Here is a 14,468-nt window from a genome sequence, read left to right on the forward strand (position 1 = left end):
TATTTAATTAATGTGCAACTTTTACAAGTTGTAGATCAGAAATTCTTCAGCTTAATAAAATTACCTCACCTTTTCGAATGCCTTTTTTGTTCTGTGGCCCTTGGACTAATGTAAGGAATGACTCATGATGAAATCCTGAAAAACACAGATAAGACGTGTGTGTATAGTTGCAAACGCCTGTTTCTGCATTTGCTGGTTTGGTACTGCCAAATACTATGGTTTGCTATTATTTTATCTATTAAGCTAAGTTGATGAGCTACTGCATACTTGAAAATCATTCAATCTGACCAGAAATAATGTCTAACTTGTTCACACCCATCCATGATGTTTTATTCCATTGTTACACGTTAAAGGGTAAGGCCCCTGGAAGTTAACATGATAATTCACAATGGATTAGTATCATGTTATAGAATTATTTCTACATTTGTAAAGACTGTAACCATTGTGTGTATGTAATACTGCTGTATGTGAACATTTTCAGCATGTTAGAGAAGATCGGCCTGAAGACCAGCACAGAATCACTGATCTACAAATCATCTTATAATGTGATCAAGTTTGGCAAATCTGCGCAGCACTTGCTAATGTCGATCCCATTGAACATGCTTGTTGTGTTCTGTGTGGCGTATAAACTGCATTGCTTGCATCAGGCTCTTGGAGACGCAATTGGCTCAGAGTGCCCGGCAGCCCGCCTATGAGTCTGTATTGAACACACTGTGCCTCGCCTTGCCCAGCTGATGGGGAGGATACAGTCTCTCTCTCTTTCTCTCTCTCCCTTCCGCCCTGTCCCACTCTTCTGTCCCTCCCCCGTCCTCCATTATCGCTCCCTCTCTCTCTTCCAATCACTCCCTCTCTCAGGATCGTATCCGGCCTCTCCCACTGCAGTCTCTCTCCACCGGTCTCTGACCTTCAGCAGCCTGGGACCATGCAAGCCTGCCTGCCCAGGTATGGAACTAATTCCTACCCTGAAACCTATCCTATCCCCCTATCTGCATGACTTCCCTGTGCAGAATGTGAGAATAAATGTATTTTACTTTGATCTGAGAGTGAACGTGGTGTGGCCTCTCACTGGTGTTGCTTGGGATTTCCTGCAAGTGGAAGGTATACCCTTCCCTGGTATTTGAATTGTACTGTGTGGGAATTTGGTGCTCCTGGGTAGTGTTAGCTGAATTTATAGGAGTGTGGGTGTGTGTATAGTAGTATAAATGCATTGGCACTCAAATACCTCCCATCACTATGTTTAAATTACAACCCCAACAAATGTATCCTATATAATGCATTTGGTATGGAAATTGGAGATGCTTAAATGAAATTGGACATGCTTAAATCAAATTGAACATGCTTAAAACAAGTGTTTTTTATATCCTGCAACGTAAGCAAATGTACTGTAGGACGTCTCCTGTATCACGTTTGCCTCAAGTCATTCCACTGTGTAGAAATATGATTTGTAATGTTGCTGTAGAATCACAGTTTACATAACAATTATTTAGCAGACATTCTTATTGAAAGCGACTCACGGGAGCAATTAGTGTTAAATGCCTTGCACATCCACAGATTTTTTTAGGGGATTCAAACCAGTGACTTTTCGGGTTACTGGCCCAGTGTGCTTAACTGGTGGGCTACCTGGCTACATCACAGTTGATAGTAATGTAGCCATCTACAGCCCTGTAGTCATTGTTAAATAATGTAGTAGGCTGACGTCCTGACCGTCGGTCGACTTAAGCTTTCTCTCACGATGGAGGGTGGTGCCTCTCCGGCACAGCAGAAGTTGATTGATCGGCACTCAGTACAGAAAGAGGGAGGGAGTGCAGCCGGCAGCCGGTACTAGTGGGAACAACAAGACATTAGATTGAATGCTGCTTACTCGACTCTTCCCCTCTCTACGGAGCCCAATGGCTGCTAACATGGGTGTCACTTAGAGGTCATTGATTGGCTACAGTCCACGCTAGAGGCATTAAACATGATCATGAAAGGAATACCACATAACGTCCTAAGAGCATTGTAGTATTGATTGAGGGGGGTTATTTACTGTGAACTTATTGTGTGCTTTGTACAATCCATAGTTGTTTTGTGATTACATCAGGCACTGTATGCACAACTGAACACATTCTGCATACATTTACTTGTGAGAAATAGTATGTAGTAAAAGCAGGTTCACCCAAGTCATTGCATGAACACATAGTTATTATATGTAACCTCCTGTGAATATTTGTTTTGGTGCAGTACCTTTCAAAACGATCACTTGATTGCACTGCCACCCTCTTATCTTGAAAGGTTTTGTTGATAATTTGAGCATAATGTCACCTCACCCTGATATGTCGTCACCTCGTGCTGTGCTCCAGTACAAGGTGACAAGTGTGTGACCAGAGCATGGCCAGAGTTCATTGAAGATATTTATAGGGCATGACAGCTACAATGCATTTGGAAAGTATTCAGACCCTTGACTTTTTCCACATTTTGTTACGTTACAGCCTTATTCTAAAATTGATTTTTTTAAATGATCAATCTACACACATTACCCCGTAATAACAAAGCAAAAACTGTTTTTTATAAATGTTTGCTAATTTATTTTTAAAAAAACATAAAATTAACTGAAATAGTACATTTACATAAGTATTCAGACCCTTTACTCAGTACTTTGTTGAAGCACCTTTGGCAGCGATTTACAGCATTGAGTCTTCTTGGGTATGACGCTACAAACTTCCCTGCAGATCCTCTCAAGCCGTGTCAGGTTGGATGGGGAGCGTCGCTGCACAGCTATTTTCAGGTCTCTGCAGAGATGTTCGATCGGGTTCAAGTCCGGGCTTTGGCTGGGCCACTCAAGGATATTCAGAGACCTGTTCTGAAGCCACTCCTAAGTTGTCTTGGCTGTGTGCTTAGGGTCGTTGTCCCGTTGGAAGGTGACCCTTCGTCCCCAATCAGAATTCCTGAGGGCTTTGGAACAGGTTTTCATCAAGGATCTCTATGTTCTTTGCTCCGTTCATCTTTCCCTCAGTCCTGACTAGTCTCCCAGTCCCTGTCACTGAAAAACGTTCCCACAGCATGCTTCACCATAGGGATGGTGCCAGGTTTCCTCCAGACGTAACTCTTGGTTTCATCAGACCAGATAATCTTGTTTCTCATGGTCTGAGTCCTTTAGGTGCCTTTTGGCAAACTCCAAGCGGGCTGTCATGTGCCTTTTACTAAGGAGTGGCTTCCGTCTGGCCACTCTACCATAAAGGCCTGATTGGTGGAGTGCTGCAGAGATGGTTGTGCTTCTGGAAGGTTGTCCCATCTCCACAGAGGAACTCTTGAGCTCTGTCAGAGTAACCATCAGGTTCTTTCTTGGTCACCTCCCTGACCAAGGCCCTTCTCCCCCGATTGCTCAGTTTGGCCAGGTGGCCAGCTGTAGGAAGAGTCTTAGTGGTTCCTAACTTCTTCCATTTAAGAATGATGGAGTCCACTGTGTTCTTGTGGACCTTCAATGCTGCATTTTTTGGTACCGTTCCCCAGATCTGCGCTTCAACACAATCCTGACTCTGAGCTCTACAGACAATTCCTTCAGCCTCATGACTTTGTTTTTGCTCTGACATGCACGGACAACTGTGGGACCTTATATAGACAGGTGTGTGCCTTTCCAAATCATGTCCAATCAATTGAATTTACCACAAGTGGACTCCAATCAAGTTGTAGAAAAAGGGTCTGAATACCTATGTAAACAAGGTATGTACTGTTTTTTTTTATAAATGTGCAAAAAAAATTATAAACCTGTTTTCGCTTTGTCGTTATGCGTTATTGTGTGAATATTGATGAGGAAAATAAATAATTGAATCAATTTTAGAATAAGTCTAATGTAACAAAATGTGTAAAAGGTCAAGGGGTTTGAATACTTCCTGAATGCACTGTATGTCCTGCAAAGTGCTGCTGCCTTGTTTCCAACCTGTGCAGGTCCTATCTATCTCCAGTGAGAGATGAGGAGGCAGAGTCTCAGAGGAAGGCCAGATCCCGCCAAGCCAGGCAAACCCGCAGATCCACACAGGTACTAAACAAAACGCACTCCACAGGCCAGGACTGAAACTGGCCCCAAGATATTATTTGGTATCAATGTGATTTTGTTGGACTATTTATCTGTAGTATCTTGTTGATCTTAGGATGTACTGTCTGTGTCTTCCTCAGGGTGTGACCCTGGCTGAACTGAAGGAAGCTCAGAGGACCAACAGCCTGTCTCCCCTGGACAGAGACAGACAGACAGCAGATGGACATAGCAGACTGACTGACAGGTCCTGTCTGCGGGGGAAATGGGCTGCAGAGGACAGAGGAGAGACCAGGACCAAACTGGCTCAGTCTATGGAGACAGAGGATCACAGTCCCACATGGAGCAGGGAGATAGATGAGGTGGGGATAATTTTGTGTTAGCCTTTCCCCTCAGGATCGTAATTGTTGTCATTAGTTATTGTTACAGTAGATAATCTATGATAATGTAATTTTGTGAGAGATCATCTTGTACTACAGTAGCTGCGTAGTTTGAGGTTCAGATGAGCCAAGCATTGAAGTGCAGTTTTTTTCTCATTTCAAGCTCGGAAATCATAGATCAAGGCTGGGGACCATGGAGGCAGAATATTCCTCTGCCAGTGGGCACTATACCAGCCTGGCCAACCGCACATCCTCCAGAGGTCAGAAACCCAACCATTGTACACAGTCACACAGTTATGACTGAATACAGATGTGTTTCCATTTTTCTGCTCAACCATGTTCAGGAAGTTGCTTTGTTACAGAAATGTTACTCTTCCCAAATATCCTTGTCATGTGACATACTGTACCATAGGAAGAACAAGTTATACCTGACACCCAGTTTATGTAAGACTTTATACAGTCAGTGGATCAGTTGTTGTTTTTTGTTTTTTTTGTTTTTTAATGCAAGATCTCTACAGGATAAATAACTTGTCATGGTAAGGTTCAGTAACTGTTTAGTGATTGTTTCTTATCATGTGAAAACTGTAGTTGTTGAATGGAGAGATGAAAACCAGAACCCAATTGAGGATCCCTCCAAACATGTCCTCTCCACAATAGAGAAACAAGTTCGATTCTGTGACCAAGAGTCAGATGAAGCCTACCAGAAGTTGGAGGTATGTGGTGTATGGAGTCTACTAAAAGCAGCACATTTACAAACAGTGTCAAAGATAGGATCTTATAGATTTTACACTTTTCAGAATTAAAGGTGAATTAAAACTAAATCCAAATAGTGAGCAAACTACTTTGAGAAATGTCTGTGACATTTTCCGCTACCAGTAGGTGGTGCTAAAAAACACTATGATTTCAGTACAGTACCATTTTCCTCCCAGATGATGGGGCATTTGTTGATGAACATTACATACTTTTACAATGGGCAATTTTATTATTATATTAAATTACACACCTCACTGATTCTATTGTCATAGTGGGGGATTCCTATGATTCTTGAAATATCATATTGTATTGCAATTAAGTGTGTGTGTGTGTGTTTGCGTGCATGTGATTGTGTGTGTGTGTGTGTGTGTGTGTGATTAGTTGTGTGTGTTCAAAGCTGCATTTCTTTGATTCACATAATAACAATAGCCTTGTACACAGAGACCATTAAAGAGGATCTGTGATGCAATGATTACAGATGTACTGCAATGTTAGTGTAGTTTGCTTTGGGAGTGTTTGTGATAGGGCTGTTTTGATATCACAGTGGGAGAGAGTCCAGGGCAGGCTGCAGTACCCACATACCCCCTCTCCTTCTCTTCCCTTCTCTCTCCCTCTCCTACCACATCGTACATGCTCGAGGTATCTTGACATTCCATACCATATTGGGCAAAACAGGGAGCTCCTCTTCTGCTTCTCAGCGTTGAATTCTACAGCCATAATTATACTATAGTCAATTCAACTCTCTCTCTCTCTCTCTCTCTCTCTCTCTCTCTGTCTCTCTCTCTCTGTCTCTCTCTGTCTATGATGGTGTGTTCCTTCCACCTGTAGGTTAGGTATCTGCACAGACTGTCTCCATGCAGCCAAAGGTGTACATTCCTCCCAGGGCAGAATGACCCTATGAGGCTGGAAATCCCTTTCAAAACAATATGTTTCAGCAAAAAGCTCACAGTTACTAATTCTGTTAATTTCCCTTAAAGATGGAATCCTCAGTAGGGGGGAAACAGCGCCACTGGCCGCCCCACCACCATTGTTATTGTTTTTATTGCCGAACTGAGGAGCATGGTAAACAAATTGCAGTACATATATTGCTCTTCTATCGTGCGTGCAATTATGTCAGAGAGGAAATAACAGTGTTAGTTGTTTGCAGTAACTTCTTTGTTGTTGTAATATTGCAAACGGTCGTGGCTGTTTCACCATTAGGAATTCCAACTTGAATGGGCTTACAGTGAAATGGAGATGTAGTCCATAATCATCTCCTTAGTCTTGGTTACGTTGAGGGAGAGGTTGTTATTCTGGCACCACCAGGCCATGTCTCTGACCTCATCTCTATAGGCTGTCTTGTCGTTGTCGGAGATCAGGCCTACCACTGTTGTGTCATATGAAAACTTAATGATGGTTTTGGAGTCGTGCCTGGACACGCAGTCGTGGGTGAACAGGGAGTACAGGAGGGAACTGAGCACGCACCTCTGGGGAGCTCCAGTTTTGAGGATCAGCATGGCAGATGTGTTGCTACCTACCCTCATCACCTTGGGTCGGCCCGTCAGGAAGTCCAGGATCCATAGCTTAGTGATGAGCTTTGAGGTTACTATGGTGTTGAACGCTGAGCTGTAGTCAATGAATAGCATTCTCACGTAGGTGTTTCTTTTGTCCAGGTGTGAAAGGGCAGTGTGGAGTGCAATAGAGATTGCACCATCTGTGGATATATTTGGGCGGTATGTGAGCCATTACCAGCCTTTCAAAGCACTTCATGGCTACGGACGTGAGTGCTACGGGTCTGTAGTCATTTAGGCAGGTTGCCTTAGTGTTCTTGGGCACAGGGACTATGGTGGTCTTCTTGAAACATGTTGGTATTACAGACTCAATCAGGGACATGTTGAAAATGTCAGTGAAAACACCTGCCAGTTGGTGAGCACAAATCAAATCAAAGTTTATTTGTCACGTGCGCTGATACAACAGGTGTAGGTAGACCTTACAGTGAAATGCTCGGAGCACACGTCCTGGTAATCCATCTGGCCCCGCAGCCTTGTGAATGTTGACCTGTTTAAAGGTCTTACTCACGTCGGCTATGGAGGGAGTGATCACACAGTCATCTGGATCAGCTGATGCTCTCATGCATGCCTCAGTGTTGCTTGCCTCGAAGCGAGCATAGAAGTGATTTAGCTCATCTGGTAGGCTCGTGTCACTGGGCAGCTGGCAGCTGTGCTTCCCTTTGTTTTCTGTAATAGTTCGCAAGCTCTGCCACAAGATGAGCGTCAGAGCCGGTGTAGTACGATTAAATCTTAGCCCTGTATTGGCGCTTTGCCTGTTTGATAGTTCGTCGCAACGCATAGCAGGATTTCCTATACGCTTATACGGTTAGAGTCACACACCTTGAAAGCGGCAGCTCTACCCTTTAGCTCAGTGTGAATCTTGCCTGCAGTCCATGGTTTCTGGTTGGGGTATGTATGTACAGTCACTGTGGGGACGACGTCCTCGATGCACTTATTGACAAAGCCAGTGACTGATGTGGTGTAGTCCTCAATGCAATCGGAAGAATCCCGGAACATGTTCCAGTCTGTGATAGCAAAACAGTCCTGTAGTTTAGCATCTGCTTCATCTGAGCACTTTTTTATAGACCGGGTCACTGGTGCGTCCTGCTTTAATTTTTGCTTGTAAGCAGGAATCAGGAGAACAGAATTGTGGTCAGATTTACCAAATGGAGGGCGAGGGAGAGATTTGTATGCATCTCTGTGTCTGGAGTACAGGTGATCTAGAATTTGTTTTCCCTCTGGTTGTGAATATAACATGTTGATAGAGATGAGTTAAAACTGATTTAAGTTTCCTTGCACTAAAGTCTCCGACCACTAGGAGCACTGCCTCTGGGTGCTCGGTTTCCTGTTTGCTTATTTCCTTATATAGCTGGCTGAGTGCAGTCTTAGTGCCAGCATCCGTCTGTGGTGGTAAATAAACAGCCACGAAAAGTATAGATGAAAACTCTCTTGGCAAATAGTGTGGTCTACAGTTTATCATAAGATACTCTACTTCAGGCGAGCAAAATCTAGAGACTTCCTTAGATTTTGTGCACCAGCTGTTGTTTACAAATATGCACAGACCGCCCCCCCTCGTCTTTCCGGAGTGTGCTGTTCTATCTAGCCGGTGCAGCGTATATCCTGCTAGCTGAATATCCATGTCATCATTCAGCCACGATTCCATGAAACATAAGATGTTACAGTTTTTGATGTCCGGTTGGTAGGATATTCGTGATCGTACCTCATCTAATTTATTGTCCAATGATTGTACGTTGGCGAGTAATATTGACGGTAACGGCAGCTTTCCCACTCATATTCTGCGGATCCTTACGAGGCACCCCGCTCTGTGTCCTCTGTACCTGCGTCTCTTTCTCTTGCCAATTAAGGGGATGTTGGTCTTGTCAGGTGTTCACAGAATATCCTGTGCGTCCTGCTTTTTGAAGAAAAAAATCTTTGTTCCATCTGAGGTGTCCTGATATCCAGAAGCTTTTTTTTGCCGTAAGATACGGTGGCAGAAACATTATGTACAAAATAAGTTACAAATAATGTGGGGGAAAAAAACACATAATAGCACAATTGGTTAGGCGCTCGTAAAACTGCTGCCATTTTATTAATGGGAGTGGGCTGAGGCAATTTGGTGGATGCCTGGGTGTGGAGAGGAGTCGCAGAGAAGAATGTAGATTAACATGAGGATGGTATACTGTATACTATAGTGTGAAAGGGATAGTGATAGCTTTTTGAGCTCACCGTCTCTATCACCGTCCTGCTGTCCTAAGGTGGAATCCCAGACATGGACGGTCAGTAACATGAGCGTTCCTCAGCGTTAACCAAGGACCTAAATTTGACTGTGATAATCCCCCCCCCCCCCCCCTTCCCCATCTAGTGAGCATGGTTTCATCTGGAAAGGATGGAAGGGTGCCCGCAGGCCCCATTACCAACGATGACCTCTGCCTGCCTCTATAATGATCTGAGCAGACTCTCTCCTCTCTCTCTCTGCTTTTCAAGAACAGAGCCCAGAGACAGGTGCAGTAGATCTCAGCTGAAGACCTCACGGCTTTCACTGCTCTGTAAAGGGATTATTAACGGGGAGGCTGAGAGAAAGAACGAGGGAGAGAAAGAGAGAGAAATAGAGTGAGAGACTTTGCTGCCAGGCATAATTACTACTTTCTCCTGCTCCTGATGTTTAGATTAAGTTATCAGGGAGAGCCTTCTGTTCTCCCTCTATCGTCACAGACCTGATTATTCACTTATTCAGAATTCATGACAGCTCTGAGAGCTAAACACAGGACTGTTTGATAGACTCTCAATGTAAGGAGAGATAGTTCTGGATAGCCCATCACGGCATGGAGCTTAGCTGTGTGTGCTACAGAGATTCAGCAGTTCTGCTGCTGCAGTTAGCAGGTTGGCTTAGGAGGGTTGAGGGTAGCATTAGAACCCCAGAGTATCTGTGACCTCTCTCAGAACTCATAATCTCTCAGCTGTGACTTAGGCCAAGGCACAGCTCAACCCCCATAAAGATGCTAAAGATCACTAGACCGGTGAAGGCAGGAAAACAGATGGAGAGAGTGTATGTCTGTCTGCAGGTATCTGTATGTTTTATTATATGTGTCTCTGTGCATTTATATTTTTGTTTTTGTCTCTCTGTGACTATTTGGGTTTTGGCCTCTATGTGACTTGCAGAATGACCACACACCAGGGACCTGTCTCTGCCAGGAACACCTACACTAGTGGAGCAGCCACTATCCACTTCTTGAAAACTCTTTCTTTTACACCTGTCAGAGTAACATATGACAAAACACAAATGACTTTACTCCAAAGTAAGTGTTTAAGGACCAGAGTTATTTTAAGTTGGAAGTGGAGAGAGAGGAGAGGAGGGGACCCTAGACAAGTGATGTATGAGAATGTTCCATATTGAAAGTCATAAAGGAGAGAGCCAGTCTACTCAACCTAAGCCCCAGATCCAGTGTGTGGAACTTCAGCTGAAATCAACTCTTTATATAGGTCTCGGCAGGCATTTCTCCACAGCCAGGGCCAGTGCAGTTCACTGCCACAGGGAAGCCATTTGACTACCTGATGAGCTAATAGGAACTCAGACTGTCCAGCAGACTCGCACAGATGGTCTGTGAAGCTGGTCAAATATGTATTGGAACAATCCATATGAACAGATTGGAATCTCATATATCAGGATTTATATTACGTGAAACTTCAGTGGTGCTTATCTTAAACTATGGGCCATAAAGCACACGTAATGTATACTTGATATGACATGACAAGTTAAAACTCCAGGAAAAATAAGTATTCTGCCTGCACACCAATGTTTAAAATCACAGAGAGATCTAATGTGAAAAATCTATGTACATAAAGAAAATAATAATCTCAGTTTGAATATTTATTTTTCTCTTATTGTGTCTCATTTATTTTCTGCAGTTGAATGGTTGTATTTGCCATGTGCAATGGTCACTGGGTCCACTCGTTAAAAAGGAGAGAAACAGGAGAGACAGACCTCTGTCCTCAGTATGACTCAAAGCAAGGGGATGGGAGCGTGCCAGGTCAGGGCTCAACACAAGACCGCCAGGCCAGCATTCATTCTCTCTCATGCACTCTCTCTCTCTCTGTCCCTCTCTCTCTCTCTCTCTCTCTCTCTCTTTCTGTGTCTCTCTCTCTCTCTCTCTCTTTCTCTGTCTCTCTCTCTGTCTCATTCAGTAGATGAGCGAAGAGGATAAAAGAGTTCAGGAAGAGCCACAGCACTGCAAACCTCTTTAAAAAGAAGGTAGCAGTAAGCCTCTGGCCTGTGTGAGCAGAATCTGAGAGGAAGGGAAAGAGGGATGTGAGGATAGGGGATTGTGTATGATAGAAAGAGAAACGTAGCAGCAACTTAATACTTCAGTGCTCTAGAATCCAATGCAGTTGCCACAGATTGAGTCATTGTTGACAGGCCTCTGTGTGTGTGAGGTAACCGATATTGCAGGAAGAAATCAAAACCACTATGGAGTGGAGTGTTGCCTTAAAATTAGCATGTGAGCTTAGCTCACTTTACAGTGCAGCATGGCAAGTACTATGAAACAGATTGTGAAAAGGAGAAAGGGCTCGGACACAGTGGCTCGACATCCAAATGTCAACACCCAGACTAACATTACTTCTTCCCAGAGCATCATGGGAGGACAGGGTTACTTGACGGGTCACTGTTGATCTTGACTCCCCCCAAGTGTTAAAGCTGAACCTCTGGAACCTCAGTATCAGCCCCCTACTTCTGTCTGTCTACTTCCCCCTCTACTTATCCTCATCCACATCAATGGACAGCTTTAGCCCAGAGCTTGTACACAGCAGAGCCTCTGGCAGCCTGCCAGAGAGTTCTGCCAGAGCTAGAGTGAGCAGGGAAAGGCGAGAGAGAGAGGGGAGGAGGGTGAGAGAGAGAGAGTTGGGACAGGAGAGAGGAGAGTTGGGGAGGAGAGAAAGAGGGGGAGGTAAAAGGAGAGAGAGTGGATATCTAGAGAAACATGGGATAAGAGATCATCTGGAACAAACCTTTCACTGTGGTTGGGTTTATCTTTGGATGTGAGGACTTAGTGTGTTGTGTCGACTTTGGTGTACGAAAGGGTCTCGGAGTAATGAAGCTGTGGTCTAACAATCCTCAACTAAGTTGATTTGTCTACTTTTTAAGAAAAACAGAGGTGCATGTCTTTGTAGGAGTTGTACTAGCCAAGAGGAGAAATAGCTATTTTGGTTGTTTTCATTCTTGTCCAATGATCGCTTTGCTGTCTTTACTTTGTGGAGGAAGAAGGGAAGGTAGGTCATATCAGCAGCAATATTTCTAAAGTTAGCAGCGGTCTCTCTCTCCAGCCCCCTGGACTGTGGAGCGGGCTCCTCACACACACCTGTTGGTCAGATCCCCAGTCAGGGGAGCGCAGCAGCAACAACAGCCATAGGTGTCTGCACGGTTGTAGCCTAAGGGGAGATCTGTGGATCTGTGCAGCTGTTGTCTGTTCTGGATTGGAAGCCTCTGTCTGTGGATGTTACTCTAGAGGCTTGACCAGACCTGCCTCTGTGTCCTGGGTAGAGTGTGGAGATGTCATCTATGTACCCCCGCACCAAGGAGCTGTCCAGGACTAGGAAGTCTCTGTCCGACTCACCACCCTCTTCACCCTCTCCTACCGCCAAGAACTTCAGAGTAAGACCCCAACTTTTTTCTCACTGTCGGAACCTCAGAGTAGTCATGGTTTTTCCGCTTTAAACTTATTTAAACTGTAGAAACAAGCGCTTTATGTTTGTATGAATTCCTAAGATTTTGCATCTGTCTCAGAGTATCACTGATAATCCCTAATTAACTGTGTGTGGTTGTGTGACTCTAAAGCGACTTGTAGCTATCAAAGGCTCTTAAATGCTGATTAAGTTTTGGCCGGTTTACTCCCAGCTCCTATTGGAATTGTGACATCTGTAGTGTGCTAATCCAATATCCATTTTCATTCAATCTAAACTAAACACCTTACAGTACATGGGTGTTAATTAAGCAATAAGACATGAGAGGGTGTGGTATATGGCCAATATACCATGGCTAAGGGCTGTTCTTAGGCACGATGTAAAGCAAGGCAAATATATTTTGATTCGTTTAACACTTTTTTGGTTACTACATGATTCCATATGTGTTATTTAATAGTTTTGATGTCTTCACTATTATACTACAATGTAGAAAATAGTAAAAAATAAAAAATAAAAAACTTGAATGAGTAGATGTGTCCAAACTTTTGAGTGGTACTGTATGTATTTAGATGTGTGCTCTGAAGGCTCCTTAACACATGATTGGACGGGTCATTGTTCCAACCACTTGAGTGTTTCACAACCCTTGAAAGAGAGAGAGGGAAGGAGGGAGTATCTGCTGTGTAGTGCTGTGCACATGGCCACTTATTCTGGAAAATACTTTAGGATTGTAACATTCCATCTGCCATTTCCTGTTGTTGTTTTTCAGAATGTCTTATTCTCATGTTTTTTTTATTGATATGATTTACATTTACTGATGTGTCATTTATTACTGCATTATTTCATGGTGTTGCCTTTCCTTTAGTAGCAATATATGCTTGTTTAAATAATTAAAAAAACAAGAAGAAATGGGTTTTCAAATGGAAGTAATGGGATTCTATATTAGAGAGGCACAGAATCAGGTGCTAAACGATCATGACCCCCCACCCCCCACCGCAGTACTGACAGTACTGTATCATGACCACCCACTACCTCAGTACTGACAGTACCGTATCATGACCATCCACTACCTCAGTACTGACAGTACCGTGTCATGACCACCCACCCCCACCCCCACTACCCCAGTACTGACAGTACCGTATCATGACCCCCCACCCCCCACCGCAGTACTGACAGTACTGTATCATGACCACCCACTACCTCAGTACTGACAGTACTGTATCATGACCCCCCACTACCTCAGTACTGACAGTACTGTATCATGACCACCCACTACCTCAGTACTGACAGTACCGTATCATGACCATCCACTACCTCAGTACTGACAGTGCTGTATCATGACCCCCCACTACCTCAGTACTGACAGTACCGTGTCATGACCACCCACCCCCACCCCCATTACCCCAGTACTGACAGTACCGTATCATGACCCCCCACCCCCCACCGCAGTACTGACAGTACTGTATCATGACCACCCACTACCTCAGTACTGACAGTACTGTATCATGACCCCCCACTACCTCAGTACTGACAGTACTGTATCATGACCACCCACTACCTCAGTACTGACAGTACCGTATCATGACCACCCACTACCTCAGTACTGACAGTACCGTATCATGACCATCCACTACCTCAGTACTGACAGGACCGTATCATGACCATCCACTACCTCAGTACTGACAGTACCGTATCATGACCACCCACTACCACAGTACTGACAGTACCACATAATGACCCCCCCACTACCACAGTACTGACAGGACCGTATCATGACCACCCACTACCACAGTACTGACAGTACCACATAATGACCCCCCCACTACCACAGTACTGACAGTACCACATAATGACCCCCCCACTACCACAGTACCGTATTTGGTATTTTATTAGGATCCCCATTAGTTGTTGCAAAAGCAGCAGTTACTCTTCCTGGGGTCCATGCAAAACATGAAATATAATACAGAATGACATAATATAGAACCTCAATAGACAAGAACAGCTCAAGGACAGAACTACATACTTTTTTTTAAAGACACACATAGCCTACATATCAATGCATACACACAAACAATCTAGGTCAAATAGGGGAGAGGCGTTCTGCCGTGAGGTGTTGCTTTATGC

The 14,468-nt window shown here is 44.1% G+C and overlaps 1 protein-coding gene across 10 annotated transcripts in view; it reads left to right on the top strand.

Moving 5' to 3' along the window:
- The first annotated feature begins 719 nt into the window (after positions 1-719).
- Positions 720-14,468, top strand: part of LOC110532437 (protein phosphatase 1 regulatory subunit 12B) — a 46,571-nt gene continuing 32,822 nt past the window's right edge. For 8 of the 10 annotated variants that reach the window (XM_036988406.1, XM_036988408.1, XM_036988409.1 and 5 more), the window contains exons 1-5: positions 720-942; positions 3,942-4,015; positions 4,153-4,371; positions 4,553-4,649; positions 4,978-5,102. In XM_036988406.1, the coding sequence (XP_036844301.1) occupies positions 735-942; positions 3,942-4,015; positions 4,153-4,371; positions 4,553-4,649; positions 4,978-5,102 (723 nt within the window). In that variant the 5' untranslated portion in view covers positions 720-734. Of the gene's footprint in view, positions 943-3,895; positions 4,016-4,152; positions 4,372-4,552; positions 4,650-4,977; positions 5,103-14,468 lie in introns of all 10 variants that reach the window. The other 2 variants (XM_021616331.2, XM_036988415.1) reach the window with 2 other exon arrangements.

This window comes from Oncorhynchus mykiss, chromosome 9, assembly GCF_013265735.2.
Source record: "Oncorhynchus mykiss isolate Arlee chromosome 9, USDA_OmykA_1.1, whole genome shotgun sequence".
NCBI classification, from domain to species: Eukaryota; Metazoa; Chordata; class Actinopteri; order Salmoniformes; family Salmonidae; genus Oncorhynchus; species Oncorhynchus mykiss.